We start from the raw sequence: 15,075 nt of genomic DNA on the forward strand, positions 1-15,075 counted from the left end.
CTTTTGTCTACGAACATTTGGACAAACTCAAATATTGTTCTAATTTATTGACTTTTTACAATCTATAATTACTTCAATGATTTTAGTGTCGCTGGAAAATAAGATAAAACATTCAGGGTCGCGGACTTCAAATTTATTTGCATTTAGGGTCGCCAGTCAAAAAAGTTAAGAACCGCTGTCCTAGAGAGTGATTAATTTACGAATTTTTATTTTTTGCATGCGTTTACACTTTGATTCATATCTGGCCTCACTGGTGGTACGTCAAATAAATATTTACACGTGAAATCAAACATGATGATTTTCATTTAAAACATTATTGCGACCTTAACTATTACGCAAAATACTTAATTAGGTTGAATTGACCAAACCGTATTCGTTTTTTTTAACAGTTTTATACAACATTTGACGTGTAGCCATTATATGAAGGAAAGCGTCGTTGTATTAAAAAAAATCCCCAAATTAACCACTCTCTAGGACCTAGGTGGTAAAGAAGATTCAGATTACACTACTGGCATAAAAAACTCAGTAACAATGGGAACGTTTTCACGTCAATACTTTAAAAAATATTTTACACTGTAGGGCGCGTCTTTCTATTAATTATTATTATTTATTTATTATTTATTATTTGTAAATTTATTGCAAAAAAAATAAACATACTTAATAACAGGTAATCTATATAAAACCAATTAATGTAAAATGAAAACGGGGTGTTCTCTGTTTATGATAATCTCCATCTAACATGGCACCGCCTGTTCTAAGATGGAGATTATTTATCTTTAGAGCGTAAGTAGTCCTATACTAATAAAACAATAACATAAAAAAGAAAAACTAAAACTACTTTATTATAAATGCCTATCTAATCAAATGTAAGAAATTAAAAATCATTATTATACAAATATAAAGTATATATGTGTGCCAAGAATACATGTTACTTAAACATAAATAATAAAGTATAATATATAATAAAACAAATATAAAGCAATAAAATACATAACAATATAAATAATATGTGTACCAATTATATAAAGTACTACGTTTATTGATTTACATATATTTTTCAAAAAATCTCTCGCTACACGATTTATATGTGCAGTTATTTTTATTTTAAAATTTGTTTTACATTTTGAGTCTTTTATATTTGGCAATAAATCATTTAATATTTGAAAATCATGTATAATTGATCGAAGATGTCAGATGTTCATACTAAGCCAATAGTTGACATTATTTTTCCTCTACCCCGTTTTCTATGCCATTTTCGATAGTTTCCCCGGCATAAGTTCTGACAAAAGTATTGTCATCTATAATCTTGTACTTGTAGTTTCTATATATGTAGAGATTAACTTTCGTCTGCATTGTGCTCATTCGGATGTCGCAAAAAACCTTTGGTACAGGCTTCACACCTGACTCCTGTGCCATGGATAGGAAATATGAAGCCTAAAACAAAAAAAAGGGAAACAGTTAACAATTTATGCTTTAATAATTTATTTATTTATTTTACAGAAACAAACAGTCGACAGTGATATCATAACATAAAAAAACGGTTTAAAGACAGACCAGCGAAGTTTCTAAATAAAAATCATACATGAGGGTACTATTTGCAAACCCGGCAAAATCCATATTTCTTTATTTTGGGCAAATCACAAAAAACTAAACTTAACCCCGACTTTTTTTAAACTTATTTTTTTTATTAAAATCAGTAAATAGTTTATACGTAAATAGTGACGACATAAGCATGATTATGTCAAGAAACAGTGGTGAAATAATAAATTTAATTTTTTTAATTCCAACTTTACAATACTCAAGAAGAGGTTGCCATGTTTGCAACAAATCCGATAATTACAAATAAAGCCGTATTTTTAACTGACAATGTTATAAGTCTTTTTATTTTGAATAAGTTTCAATTAATGTATCACTTTTTTTAGATTTAGGGTTTTGCCGGGTTTGCAAGTAGTACCATCACATATTAAATTGTGGTAAAACAAAACGGTGTATTTGTATGAGAGTAAGTGTAGAGGTGTGTTTGTGTGTATTTGTGTGGGAGTAAGTGTGCAGGTGTGTGTAAGCGTGAGCTTCTTTAAATAGCAAGTGGGAGCGTATCGCATGCAGAAAGAATGAGTTTAATTTATTTTTAAAATAAATAAGGGGCAGGTTAAATATATCAATAGATGAAAAAAATCATTGTATTATAGTTTGAGAAAGAACGATAGAGGAAAGAGTGTTGTGCATAGTTAGTGCTACCGACTGGCAGATGGAATAAATACTTATTTATTGTCCCACAAAATGGGACATTAAGGTGATTTTAAACGAAAATATGAAACTAATTTTTCGTAGATGGCGCTTTTATAATTGTTTATTCAAAAATTTAATTTTTACGTTTATTTTCAATGGAAATTTCACAAAACTTGGTTTGCAAAAACTTTACACTATAATGATTAAAACAATTACCATAACAATATCATTTCGGTCCTTTTCACAAAATGGTGTACAAAACAAATAATAAGATAAGTTTTTTTTCAGATATTTTTTTTATGGGAGCTGCGTAATTTTTGACCTTGCTTAAGATATATGAGGTTTATATTTCAGCAAGTGGATTTTTCTGCAATTATATTACTTAAAATTAAGCTAATAATGTTGAGAACGGGAAGGTTATTCTAGAGTGGAATCCAATCAGGAACTTCTCAGCATTTGAAACCACTGAAAACTCTTCAGGAGAAGCCGGCCTGTTGACAGTCCCGAGTCTACAGTCCGATCAATGGAAAAAAAAGCGATCAGAAATTGTTTTTAAAGCAAGCAATGGTTGGTTTGATCGGTTTTGATAACAATCAAACTTGCATTGCTTTAAAATAAAATTAAAATCAGCTGAAAAATATCTGAAAGAGTTCCGTGAAAAATACCCCGTTGATCGCGAAATTTTGCTAATCGCGGCCATGTCCAGAACGCATCCCCCGCGATCAAAGGGAGTTACCGGTACTGGGCATTATAATCTCAACAGTTGTACATTAAGTTAGGAGCATTAACAAGTTTTTAAAGTGGACGAATTAGACATGTCACAGTGTAATTTTTCCTTTCAATTTCATGAGCGTTGTAGCAGCACGACGTGTTGTTATCTAGCTCTTATCTTTTACCAAATTATATCGTAATTGTTAACGAAGAACTATAATGACAACCACACATGCGCTCAGTAGCTACAAGACGTTTTGAGATACTTATTGTACAGTGGCCTTGATTATATTTTCTGTCCCAAGGACCACGAGTTCTTTTGCTTTGGCCACCCGGGATCCATAAATCACCCCCATGTCAAGAAACAATAACTCCGACGCTTCTCAATTTGTAAAGTCAGTGTCTGTCAACCCGCGTGATCTTCGATAGTGAATTTCAGTCATTTTCTTTTGCCTGTACGGTGTCTTATGTATGAACTGAATTTATAATTATATTTAAAATACAACTAAATGTGTAATAGGTTTAATTTTTAAAATGATTTAATATGAAATACCGTTAAAGACTTAAGACTACCGTTTAGTATTCATTTTAGAGCTCGCATTTAATTTTTTTTTTATTATAATCGAAAGTGTCAATAGAATGGAAGTTTGAATTATAGGTACTATCTAGCGATGCGTACAAGTGGAGAGTTCTGTACATAGTTTGTATGAACAGATGGTACATGAAATAAGCAGTTTGATGTGTGACGAGTACGGTAGCCAGGAGTGTAAAGGGCTAATTTTGAACAGAGTTAGGCTATCTAGACGTACCGTGAATCTTTCTTGAAAAACTCCCCGTCAATCTCAGTAAATTATATGCATTATAAGAAGGTATGTATAAAATTTATACCAGTTTACCTTGTCTCTAGTATTATGTCAATTTTAATTTTAAAAGATTTATGATAATGTACCATTTGTATCAACCGCCTTTGGTAAAAAGCAATACAATGTAATTTCTCCAAAAATATTTAATGATTTATTGCCAAATATAAAATACTCAAAATATAGAACAAATTTTAAAATAAAAATAACTGCACGTATAAATAGTGTAGCGAGAGATTTTTTTGAAAAATATATGTAAATCAATAAACGTAGTACTTTATATAATTGGTACACATATTATTTATATTTTTAATAATAAAACAAATATAAAGCAATGAAATGTTTAAGTAACATGTATTCTTGGCACATATATATACTTTATATTTGTATAATAACTGTTTTTAATTTATTACATTTGATTAGCTAGGCATTTATAAATAAGTGGTTTTAGTTTTTCTTTTTTATGTTATTGTTTTATTAGTATAGGACTACTTATGATCTAAAGATAGAAAATCTCCATTTTGGAACAGGCTGTGCCATGTTAGATGGAGACTATATTAAACAGAGAACACTCCGTTTTCATTTTACATTAATTGGTTTATATAGATTCCCAGTTATTAAGTATGTATATTATTTTTTTGCAATAAATAAATAAAAATGTCTCTTTTAAGAATTTGAAATTGAACACACAAATACGATATTTTTAAAGATTATTATTTTGAAATTATAAAATTTGTATATACCTCGTGTTCCGCTAGCAAATGGGTGTCTTGTTTTTTCCTTCCTATTCTTTTTCTATCTTCATAAGCTTTTGTGACGGCATCCATCATTCCATCCTTGGAGGGTAATTTAAAATCTCCTTTAATAACAGCAACCGTGTATCTGGCCTGAAACCATGTCAAAATGCATACAAATCATTTCCAAAATCAAAAGAATATTTTAATAAGTGTAATCTCAAGAGATCTGCGTTATGTGCAAACAATTTATTCATACATACGCAAGTCCAAACTCCATAGGAAAAATACCTTTTTTTAGTTAAGACAAAACAGAAACAAATACAACGATTTGGAAAATAATAAAATTATAAATTACAACATATTAATATTTTTTTAAAAAAACTAAAAAAAAAGTATTTGATTAACATGAAATAACCGCTTCGCTAATTTAAATCAGTGCAATATCATTAAGGTTTTATCTTTTACAGCTTAATACACTTTACCAAAATATTTCAAATGTGTCTCTCAACAAGGTCATATAAGTTTTAAGCAAAAGAGCATCTTCTCTTTCGAACTAGAGATGGGCGTTTTGGTTATTTAAAAGGAGTAGCAGTTACAGTTATCGTTTCACAAATAAATCTGTTTCGTGAATCGGTTTCTAAATAACAGTTAAGAGAAGAGTGATAAAATCTGATTAAAGCAACAGTTTCAAACAAAGAAATTAAACTGTTACTTTTTACGAAAAACTAGTCACATGATATGTTAATCTAACTGTTTTAAAATAGTATGGGCATAACCCATGGACACTCTTCCTCCCAGGATCGCACTTTTTGCTTCGCTGCTCGAGGAGCCGCGGTCGTAAGCATAGAATGAATATTTTCTTCTTGAATATTTTCTTCTTGGGGAAGGTAGCTTCAGGGTGTGCCACGGTTGGTTTTGCTCGAGCCGTTTAAACTGTTAAATTAAAAAACAGTTTAATTTATGGATGAATACCCTGGTTTTTTTTTATTAAAGTAACAGTTTAATTTTTTTGCGAAACGGTTTCAGCTGTTTCAGAAGAATAACAGATTAATTTGTTTTTACCACCTGTATTTTATTAATAATTATGTTCTAAATGAAAATCATTATGTTTGATTTCACGTGTTCACATTTATTTGACGTCTTATCATTAGTGTTGCCAGGTATGAAGAAAAGTGTAAACGCATGCAAACAATTAAAATCCCCTAATTAATTAATCTCAGGGGGTAGAGAAGTTTCAGAATATCACCCCAGATAAGAAGTCGAAAGAGTAGCTAAGCTTAAATGGTAATTTGCGGGACATATTTATATGATTTATTATTCTTATTAAAAATAATGAAATCGATAATTGACAGCCCTGCTCTGCTTGAACTAATTCAAATTCGAATACCTAGTAGGTGCACTAGAAGTGAGGAATTATTTTTTTGCAACAATTCGCGAACCAACTTTGAAATGTACTCTCCTATACCCAGTACCCAGGATACATAGGTATGGAAATGAATTAGAACAAATATTCGATATCTTCAATACATGAATTAAAACTAAATATATTATTAAATTTAACTTTGTTTCCTAGAATACGTAATTTTTTATTACTTTATTTAACATGTTAGACATAATTTTAAATTTTACATTGGTGGATTCATTGCCAAATGGCAACTTCTTCCAACCAACTGATGATGATGATTTCACTAAATAGAGGTATTATTATTTAGTAATTTAACTTTTTTTATTTTTGTTTTATTGCTCAAAAAACTTTTATTTTTTAAGTACTAATGTTGTATTATTTTTTTTTATTATTATTATCTAGTTATTCTCAACTTTACTGTGTTATATTTATATTTAGTACGTAAGATTTTCTCATGGTTATTGCTATCTTTATTTAGAAATGTTATTTTATTTTATTTATTTTTATTTTATTTTTATTTTTCTTTCTGTTGACGCCCATGGGGCTTTTACATTATACATACTATATAATAAGAAAAAGTTACACATTAAACATAATTAACATTTTTTCAAATATAAAAATTTTTAAAAAAAAATATTATTAAAATTTAAAAATAAAGTTACATAGTTAACATATTACACTATTAAGACATAATACATACATTATATTATGTTTATAATATAAGGCATAACAGGATTCAAATAAAACATAATTATATTTATTTATTTTTTTTTTACACCGGTAAACTAAACTTTAAAGTGAAGTTATTTAAAATGTTGAAAACTGAAAAGGGTTTTATAAACTAAAAATATAAAACATAACACGGGCCAACTTTTAAGCATACATAAATACGATCGAGGATTTATTAACTAGACTCAGTCGCGTCGGTCGCCTGTAGTACTTTGGTCTTGAATATGCTCAATGAGTAACGAAATATATCAACATCGCCATATTCATTATGTTTCTTTTTAACTTTTTGTATTATATGTTTACTAAATTGTTTAGTTTTAAAGATTCTATTATTTCATACTATGTACTACATGATTATTGTGCACTGCTGTGATTATTTCTGTAAATTATTATTTTTTAGTAAAAAGTTTTTTGACCGTTGATGTACAAATAAATAAATAAATATTGCCAGATTAAAAGACCAAAATGGACTAAAAGGGTAGTTGAGTTGAGACCTCCTTAAGACAAAAAAGGTCAAGGAAGACCCCCACATGATGGTCAGATGATATAAAGAGAATTGCTGGTGACTGGATACTGAAAGCGCAAGACAGGGACGTATGAAGAAGTATAGGCGAGGCTTATGTTCAGCAGTGGGCAAAAATGGCTGGGTAAATGGCTAGTGTATCCAGAGCAAAATACGGGAAGAAAAGTCAGACCACTTTCCTTTTCATCATCAGCATTCCCTTTCCGCTATATCTCGATCAATTTTGTTACATGAAGGTATAAGGTGATCAGTCTTACGCTTCAGGTACCAGTCGGGGGACTATGAAATATTTTAGTGTGAAAATACCTTTTTGAATAAATATTTCATATCAACCATGTCGGGAATCGAACCCGAGACCTCTTGCATGGTAAGCAAACGCGCTGACCATTGCACCACGAGGCCGACGCGTTTCCTCTTACGTATGCAGGTTTACTCCATAAAGTCTACTGGAGGTTAGGTGAAGAGATACAATGCAAAAAAATCATCATTTCAATCATCATTCAAATTTCGACAGGCGCCGTGGCGCAGTTGGTTAGACGGCTATCTGTGAAACTGGGGTCGCTGGTTCGATTCCCGCAAGTTGCAAGAAAAAAATCCAAGAAAGATTTTTTTCTCAATTGGTCTGGGTTTTGTGGTGTATTTTTCATTACCTCCATCCATACCCCTTCTATCCCACCTGCTAACAAGCCTTAAAATAGAGGCTTAGCGGGTTATTCCTTTAAAAAAAATATATATAAATATATATATAACTTACTGTCGGCGTCGTATGATTCGAAAGTATTGTTAGGTATAAAAGTAACAAGTTCATATAATTAACATATTACAACAGAGATGAAGAACATTTAAGAGAAGGTAATATAGAAGTCTAGGCATCTACAGGGCTTATGACCTGTCAATGGCTGATTTAAGTGGCCACTTTATACACTGTGTAACATTCACCATTCTGTCCATATTTGAACATCTATATTCCTTCAATTCTTTCATCTGTCGATGTTTGTGAAGTTATGAGCTGAAACCTTTATTTATGCGGGTGAGATTCATCTAATTGAATTATTTCACCTACATACTAGGCAACGCCTGAAAATGTTATTTTTTTCAATTTTTTTAATTCTTCGTGGACCAAGTGGATTTATCAACAATATTTTGAGTTTGTCCAATTTTTTGTATACAAGGACTGTTTATATTAACATATTACAACAGAGATGAAGAACATTTAAGGGAAGGTTCATGTAACTTTTATAAAGATTGCCTGTAACAACATCAATAAAAAATAAAAAACAAATATGATTTGAAACGCAATAACATTTGTATCGCTTTACCTATTTCATTTTTAAGTTTACGCATTCATAGTTTATCCTGAATTGGACCTAAAACTGCATGTTAAAGAATTGAATAATAAAGAAATAGTTGGGGCCTTTCTTGTAAAACCAACATTAAAAAAATTCAATCTTTACAAACCTGGGCTCTTAAATTTATAAACAGATCACCTAGCATTGATAAGGAAGAGGTACCCAAACTTTTTAAAAAGCAAGGGTGCCTGTCTGTAAATGGTATTCTATGGCTCAATTTTGTTACTAGATACCGATTTGATAGTAACTACCAAAAAGGGCATTTACATTCACATAATACAAGGCTAGCACAACGTGAACGCTTGTCAGGTTTGTAAACAAGTATGGCCAAAGAACACTTCATTATATAATTACAAACATTTTTAATAAGATTCTTAAGATGATTTTAAAAGAAAATGTTGACAAAGCTTTTAAGAAAAAATAATTAAATGGTTAATGTGTAACAAAGCTTTTTTTATTGATTATCATTTAATGTCATCTATTTTAATTTTTATAAATAAATTTTGTGTAAAAATTAGGTATGTTCTTAATAATGTTTATATTAATTTTTGAATTTATAAAATTTCTTAAACGTTTCTCTTTGTAAAGGAAAAATAAGAAACCTGCTGACAAGCCGGTTTCGCGGTTTAGTGGGTTTCATTATTTTTCCTTTTATATTTTCGATTTCATGTTTTTACCTTCTTTAATAAAAATATTTTTTTTTAAAAAAGCTTTAAATGGCTCCCCTGCACAATCAGGTAATACCTGTTTACCCGAATGCCACAGAATTATTTGCTTCAATATTTATTTTTTACCTGCATGTCCATCAGTGGAACTGCACAGCACAGTTGGGGTACTCCGATAAAGAACATTGTAGGGTGTGCAACATTAACAACATGTCGATAAAGAAAGTCGATATGAGTCCTGTGCACAACTAGACCGCAGGAATTGTCCAGGAAAGGACAATAGTAGGCGTACCCTGGAAGATAAAATGTTTATTTATTTTAGCTGTTTATATTCATTCGACTTTAAACACCCCTATTTTATTTTATTTTATATTATTTTATTTTATTTTATTTTATTTTATTTTATTTTATTTTATTTTATTTTATTTTATTTTATTTTATTTTATTTTATTTTATTTTATTTTATTTTATTTTATTTTATTTTATTTTATTTTATTTTATTTTATTTTATTTTATTTTATTTTATTTTATTTTATTTTATTTTATTTTATTTTATTTTATTTTATTTTATTTTATTTTATTTTGTTTTATTTTGTTTTATTTTGTTTTATTTTATTTTATTTTATTTTATTTTATTTTATTTTATTTTATTTTATTTTATTTTATTTTATTTTATTTTATTTTATTTTATTTTATTTTATTTTATTTTATTTTATTTTATTTTATTTTATTTTATTTTATTTTATTTTATTTTATTTTATTTTATTTTATTTTATTTTATTTTATTTTATTTTATTTTATTTTATTTTATTTTATTTTATTTTATTTTATTTTATTTTATTTTATTTTATTTTATTTTATTTTATTTTATTTTATTTTATTTTATTTTATTTTATTTTATTTTATTTTATTTTATTTTATTTTATTTTATTTTATTTTATTTTATTTTATTAGGGAAATCAACAGTTCTACATACATATTTTTAGTAAACAAACAGATATAGTGTATAAACTCAGAACTAATAACAGATTTCCACATAGTATACAAAGTTAGTAAAGAAAATATATTACATATCAAATAAATACATACAATGTATAAATATCAAAATGTTATTTTCATGTACTCAATAATCAAAGATTTTTAAAATAATAATTTTAAGAACATTAAGTTACTGTAAATTGGGCGGGATAAGGACAAAAATGCTTGAAGAGAGGATAAGGAGGGGAGGGGAGATGTACATATTTATTATTATAATAGACATTATATATATTAGTAGACACTAAGTTACATAATACATTTTTAGTGTAAATTTTTAATCTGACAAAGTGATGTTTGTGTAATCTATATTTTTAAATTTTGTATTGTACATTGAAAAAGTCCTACGAAAAAAAGCATTTTTAACATACGATGTTTTACTTATTGGTACATGAAACAGGTGGTACCGTCTACCGTCTACAAATCCTGGCTGGCACATGTATTGTTATTAAACCAAGCAGCTCTGTACAGTCAACCATTCCTGTCATAATTTTGTAAAGCAGTAGTTGGTCCGCACACACTCTGCGGTATTGTAGAGAAATGATTCCATGGAAGGTGGAGGCAGTGAGAGTAGGTACATAAGAAATACCTATGATTTGTTTTAAAAAATAATGAGACTACAGTTATGTATTAATATGTTGTAGTGAGTGTAATCCAGTGATACCATTTTTAGTGAAAAAGTAATACTTAAATTTTGATAAACATAATTCAAAACTATTCAAATTCATCACATATTTATTGTCCAAATTGCGAATATGAAGCCTAATATAACCTAGCCTAGCGCAATCCACGCAACAATAATTCTACGTTTGAGCGCCGGTAACAACATTAAAATTGTAGTACTACTCGAACATCAATCTTAACAAATATTTTATCAAGCGATCTGTGCCAGCGTCTCACGACCGCCAGCTTCACCAGTCAGGTTCCAGCACACGTCAAGCCTCATCATCATCAGGTTAGTGGAGTTGCGCAACTTTCCTTCCCCAACAATACAGGCCACTCTAAATTTTCCTCTTCCTAGGACGAGGTATTCTTCACACCTCGTCCAATCCTCAACAATACTGATATCAATAAGCTTTGAAATATCTAAACTATTTGAGATACTGATGTAATAACTTATATTTACATATAAGTTATTAATTTAAAAAATACTAAGAAAAATACTTAGAAATAAATAGGATAAAAAATAATAGCGATAGAATTTTAATAAATCAACAGATAGAATTTAAAAACTCACCCTTATTAGCCCCCTTAGTTAGACCCTGTACATTGTAATAAAACAATAAATATATTTTAGATAATAGAATATTTTCTTAAAGTACACCGCCGCCAACACATGTTTCAATAATTTGTCTCACTCTGTTCCATTGCAATATTGCGTATTGTATCTTTTTCAACTTATTTTTAAATGTACCTACACTTAAGATAATATTTAGTTTTATATAAATTACCCTTACACTGTATAATATTCACCAGTCTGAAGATGCCCATTAGAGGGTGAAAGCGCTAATTGGTCAAAATAAATAAGTGGAAGTGTACCAAGTATTTTTTTAAATTAATAACTTAACGTAATTACATCATTACAATAGAATTCCATCAAGAATTGGCAATAAATAATTTAAATGAAATATTTGAGATACATTTAAAAAACAAATCGTACACCTCTTATTTATACACTATTTGCGACTCGGATATAAAGAAAACTCTTTTGGCATCCCATTATTTTATAGGCCCCAGAGGACATTATTAAAATGTATTAACATGAGTAAAATGAGAGAGTGTCTACTCGATATATGTGAATAGTTGCTTTTGTGTAAAAAATTTAATTTTTCATAATTTTTCTTGTATTTAAAAAAATATCATTATTTTTTTTTTTTTACATACATGTATATTCTGACCTTTCCGGCTGTTAATTATATATGTTAATTGTTTGTATAAATGTAGATAGTATTATATAAGTTAGTATTAATACAGGGTGTTCTTTAAACCCTCTCACATCCGAAACCACGATGATCAGTATGAGCAAGAAGACATATTGGCACATTAAAATAAATTTTGAGAACGACTAAAGTCTTAAAAAATACAATATAGAAAAAAACAAATGGTTGCTTACTTCTGCATGGGAGAAACGGGGATGGGGAGGGGGGAGTCTGATACACCGTCAACCGCACGGCCGCGCTCCCCTCGCTTCTCCCCTGCAGAAGTAAGCGACCATTTGTTTTTTTTAAATATTTTATTTTTAAAAAGTTTTTCGTTTTAAATATGCGTCTTCTTGCTCATACTGATCATCGTGGTTTCGGATGTGTCAGGGTTTAAAAAACACCCTGTATAATCTTCACCAACAAGCTACAGCAAGTGGCTTGGTGGATCTTAGTTTTAGTAAAAATATGAAAATTGATATGTTAAAACTGTAAAAATGTATAAATATATTAATATTTATTTTTTTTGTAAAAAAAACACTGCAACATTTCACGGTGCCTAGACTGCTTTCTGAAGCATAAGACTGATCACCTTACTGTAACGCATAGTCGAGACATAGTGTATGTACTTTTCCAATACAGTACCCTTTACACCATTTAGTGCGGATCAGGGCTTGACGATGATGATACGAGCAATATTTTTTTAAAAGCAGTTCACAATACCTGTGCAGTATAAGACCTCGTCAATGTCTTCCAAGGTATCGTCCGAGAATATGACCGAAGTGGCCGTCAGCTCTTTGATGTCGGGTCTCTGCTCAAAGTGTTTAGGATATGGAGACGGGAACTTGGGACTATGATGCGCCATGTACAGCTTCTTGCAGCATCTGGCCACGTCGATGGAGATATCCTGCGCTGATGGACCAGCACCGACTATCAGGACAGTCTTGTCTTTATAGTACTCCGGCTTCCTGTAGTCGTGGCTATGCACTTGCCCTCCTGGAATGATTATTGTATCATAATTATTGGCTAATTCCTAACTAGGATGATGCCAGGTTTCGAATATGTTGATGCCAGGTTCTCGTCTTGTAAAATATTCTTCTGGGAATATAATGGATTTATGGATGTTTTTGAAACAATCGAAATAACGTGAAAAGGTTTTTTTTTTGCACCACAACAGGCCAGGAGACCCAATTACAGTGGTGAATTATATCACGGAACTCCCAGGCTTGAGAAAAATCACATTTGATTTATATTTTTTTGTGTTCTCACCGGGAATCGAGCCCGGAACCTTCCATGCGTGAGTCAAGCGTCTTGACCACTACACCACGGAGGCCGCCGGTTTATATTGGAGTTGCTTTATTATTTAAGTTGCTTATAGTATACAAGGTTTATATTTCAAAAAGTGGATTTTTCTGCAATTAAATATCTTAAAATTTATCTAAGCTATTGGGATCACGAGGGATATATTAATGTGGGCTAATCAGGAACTTCTAAGCATTTGCTGACGTGAAGAGGAAACCACTTAAAACTCTTCAAAAGAAGCCGGCCTGTTGGCAGTTGGCAGTATTGTTGGCAGTAAACGTGAAAAGGTTGATCTGTATGAACTGTAACAGAATGGTCAATGGAGGGGTAGTGACGGCTCTGGTTTCTCTGATCGAACTTGTTTCTTTGGGTTTACAAACAAGCTAATGAACTAACATACCCTATCATCATCAGAGTGAGGAAAATTAGATTAAGGATTAAATACAAATTTACTACATTTAATTAGTTGCACATAGTTGCACATAGTTGCATAGTGCATTGAAAGCATTAAACAAATTATTCTAAATAACATGAATATTTTAACGAAAAAAAAATCATAGTAATTAACTGAAAAGTTTCGATAAATCATAATGATTTTATTAGTACGCTAGTGAAAATATTATTAATCAATCGGATATTAATTAATACTTTTTTTTTCTGTCGTCTATATTATAATTATCGTATTCAACGGAGGCTCTGCTGTACACAATAAATGGTGACACGTATTCAAAAAGTCCATTTTTGTATGATTTCTTTCAGTTTTTACTTTCATTTGTTTACACCGCGGCTTACTTACTGCTGCCTCATTTGAAGATGTAAGACCGAGGATAGTAACATAAAACTTTGAAGTCAAAAAGATCAAGAGTTGTTAAGGTCTTTGATCAAGACGTTTTGACCTTTTTTAATGATTAGTCATTTTATTCATCTATGTACACCATTTTGAATAAACCAATCATACCATTGTTTTTTTCTGAAAACATTTAAAATTAGATGATACTAGTGAATGAATTATAAGTTGTGCCCTTTTTTGCAAATTAATGGCAGTTTGCTGATAGCGCGTGTGAAAAACTAATGTCTTATTTATATTTTATAGTCATGAAACGAATGGATTTATTTGTGAAGTTAGGATAAATTAAATAAAAAGTTACAAATTGTCATTTTTCCTATTAAAGGCACCTTAATATTTTTAATAATTGACTCAAAAATAACCATTTTAGACTAGTGCTATTATATCGATCAAAGCTGGTTTCTGAACGCTATCGCTAGCGCAGGGAACGCTTTGTTAGCGCGCATTAAGTACGTAAATACGCGCTAAAAAAAGCGCTCTCTAGGCCCGCGATAGCATTCGGAATAGCTCAAGTGTGATATTCCAAACGTTTTCGTATAAAAGGCTTTTATCTCGCGTATTTAGATACAAAATGTGTTTTCTACGGCCGCGAGAGTGGTTCAAAATAGCACGGCAGGGGTTAACCCCAAATTAACCACTCTCTAAGAGGTAGAGAAGATTCAAGAAACCACCCCAGGGGTGCTATTCTAAACCGCTCTTGCGGCACGAGAAAACAGTTTTTCTCTTTTATTTTTTTATTTATTGTGAATATCAACAGTAATACA

At 30.2% G+C, this 15,075-nt stretch overlaps 1 protein-coding gene across 5 annotated transcripts in view; it reads right to left on the bottom strand.

Moving 5' to 3' along the window:
* Positions 1-1,130: 1,130 nt before the first annotated feature.
* The window catches only part of LOC148284972 (senecionine N-oxygenase-like), a 48,218-nt gene continuing 34,273 nt past the window's right edge, over positions 1,131-15,075 (bottom strand). For all 5 annotated transcript variants that reach the window (XM_088231977.1, XM_088232014.1, XM_088231995.1 and 2 more), the window contains exons 5-8: positions 12,886-13,158; positions 9,338-9,501; positions 4,544-4,687; positions 1,131-1,434 (exon numbers count right to left, since the gene is read on the bottom strand). In XM_088231977.1, coding sequence (XP_088088103.1) covers positions 1,222-1,434; positions 4,544-4,687; positions 9,338-9,501; positions 12,886-13,158 — 794 coding nt within the window. In that variant the 3' untranslated portion in view covers positions 1,131-1,221. The remainder of the gene's footprint in view (positions 1,435-4,543; positions 4,688-9,337; positions 9,502-12,885; positions 13,159-15,075) is intronic.

This window comes from Micrasema longulum, unplaced genomic scaffold (genome assembly GCF_059751315.1).
Source record: "Micrasema longulum isolate JH-2025_06_02 unplaced genomic scaffold, ASM5975131v1 h1tg000072l, whole genome shotgun sequence".
In the NCBI taxonomy this organism is placed as follows: Eukaryota; Metazoa; Arthropoda; class Insecta; order Trichoptera; family Brachycentridae; genus Micrasema; species Micrasema longulum.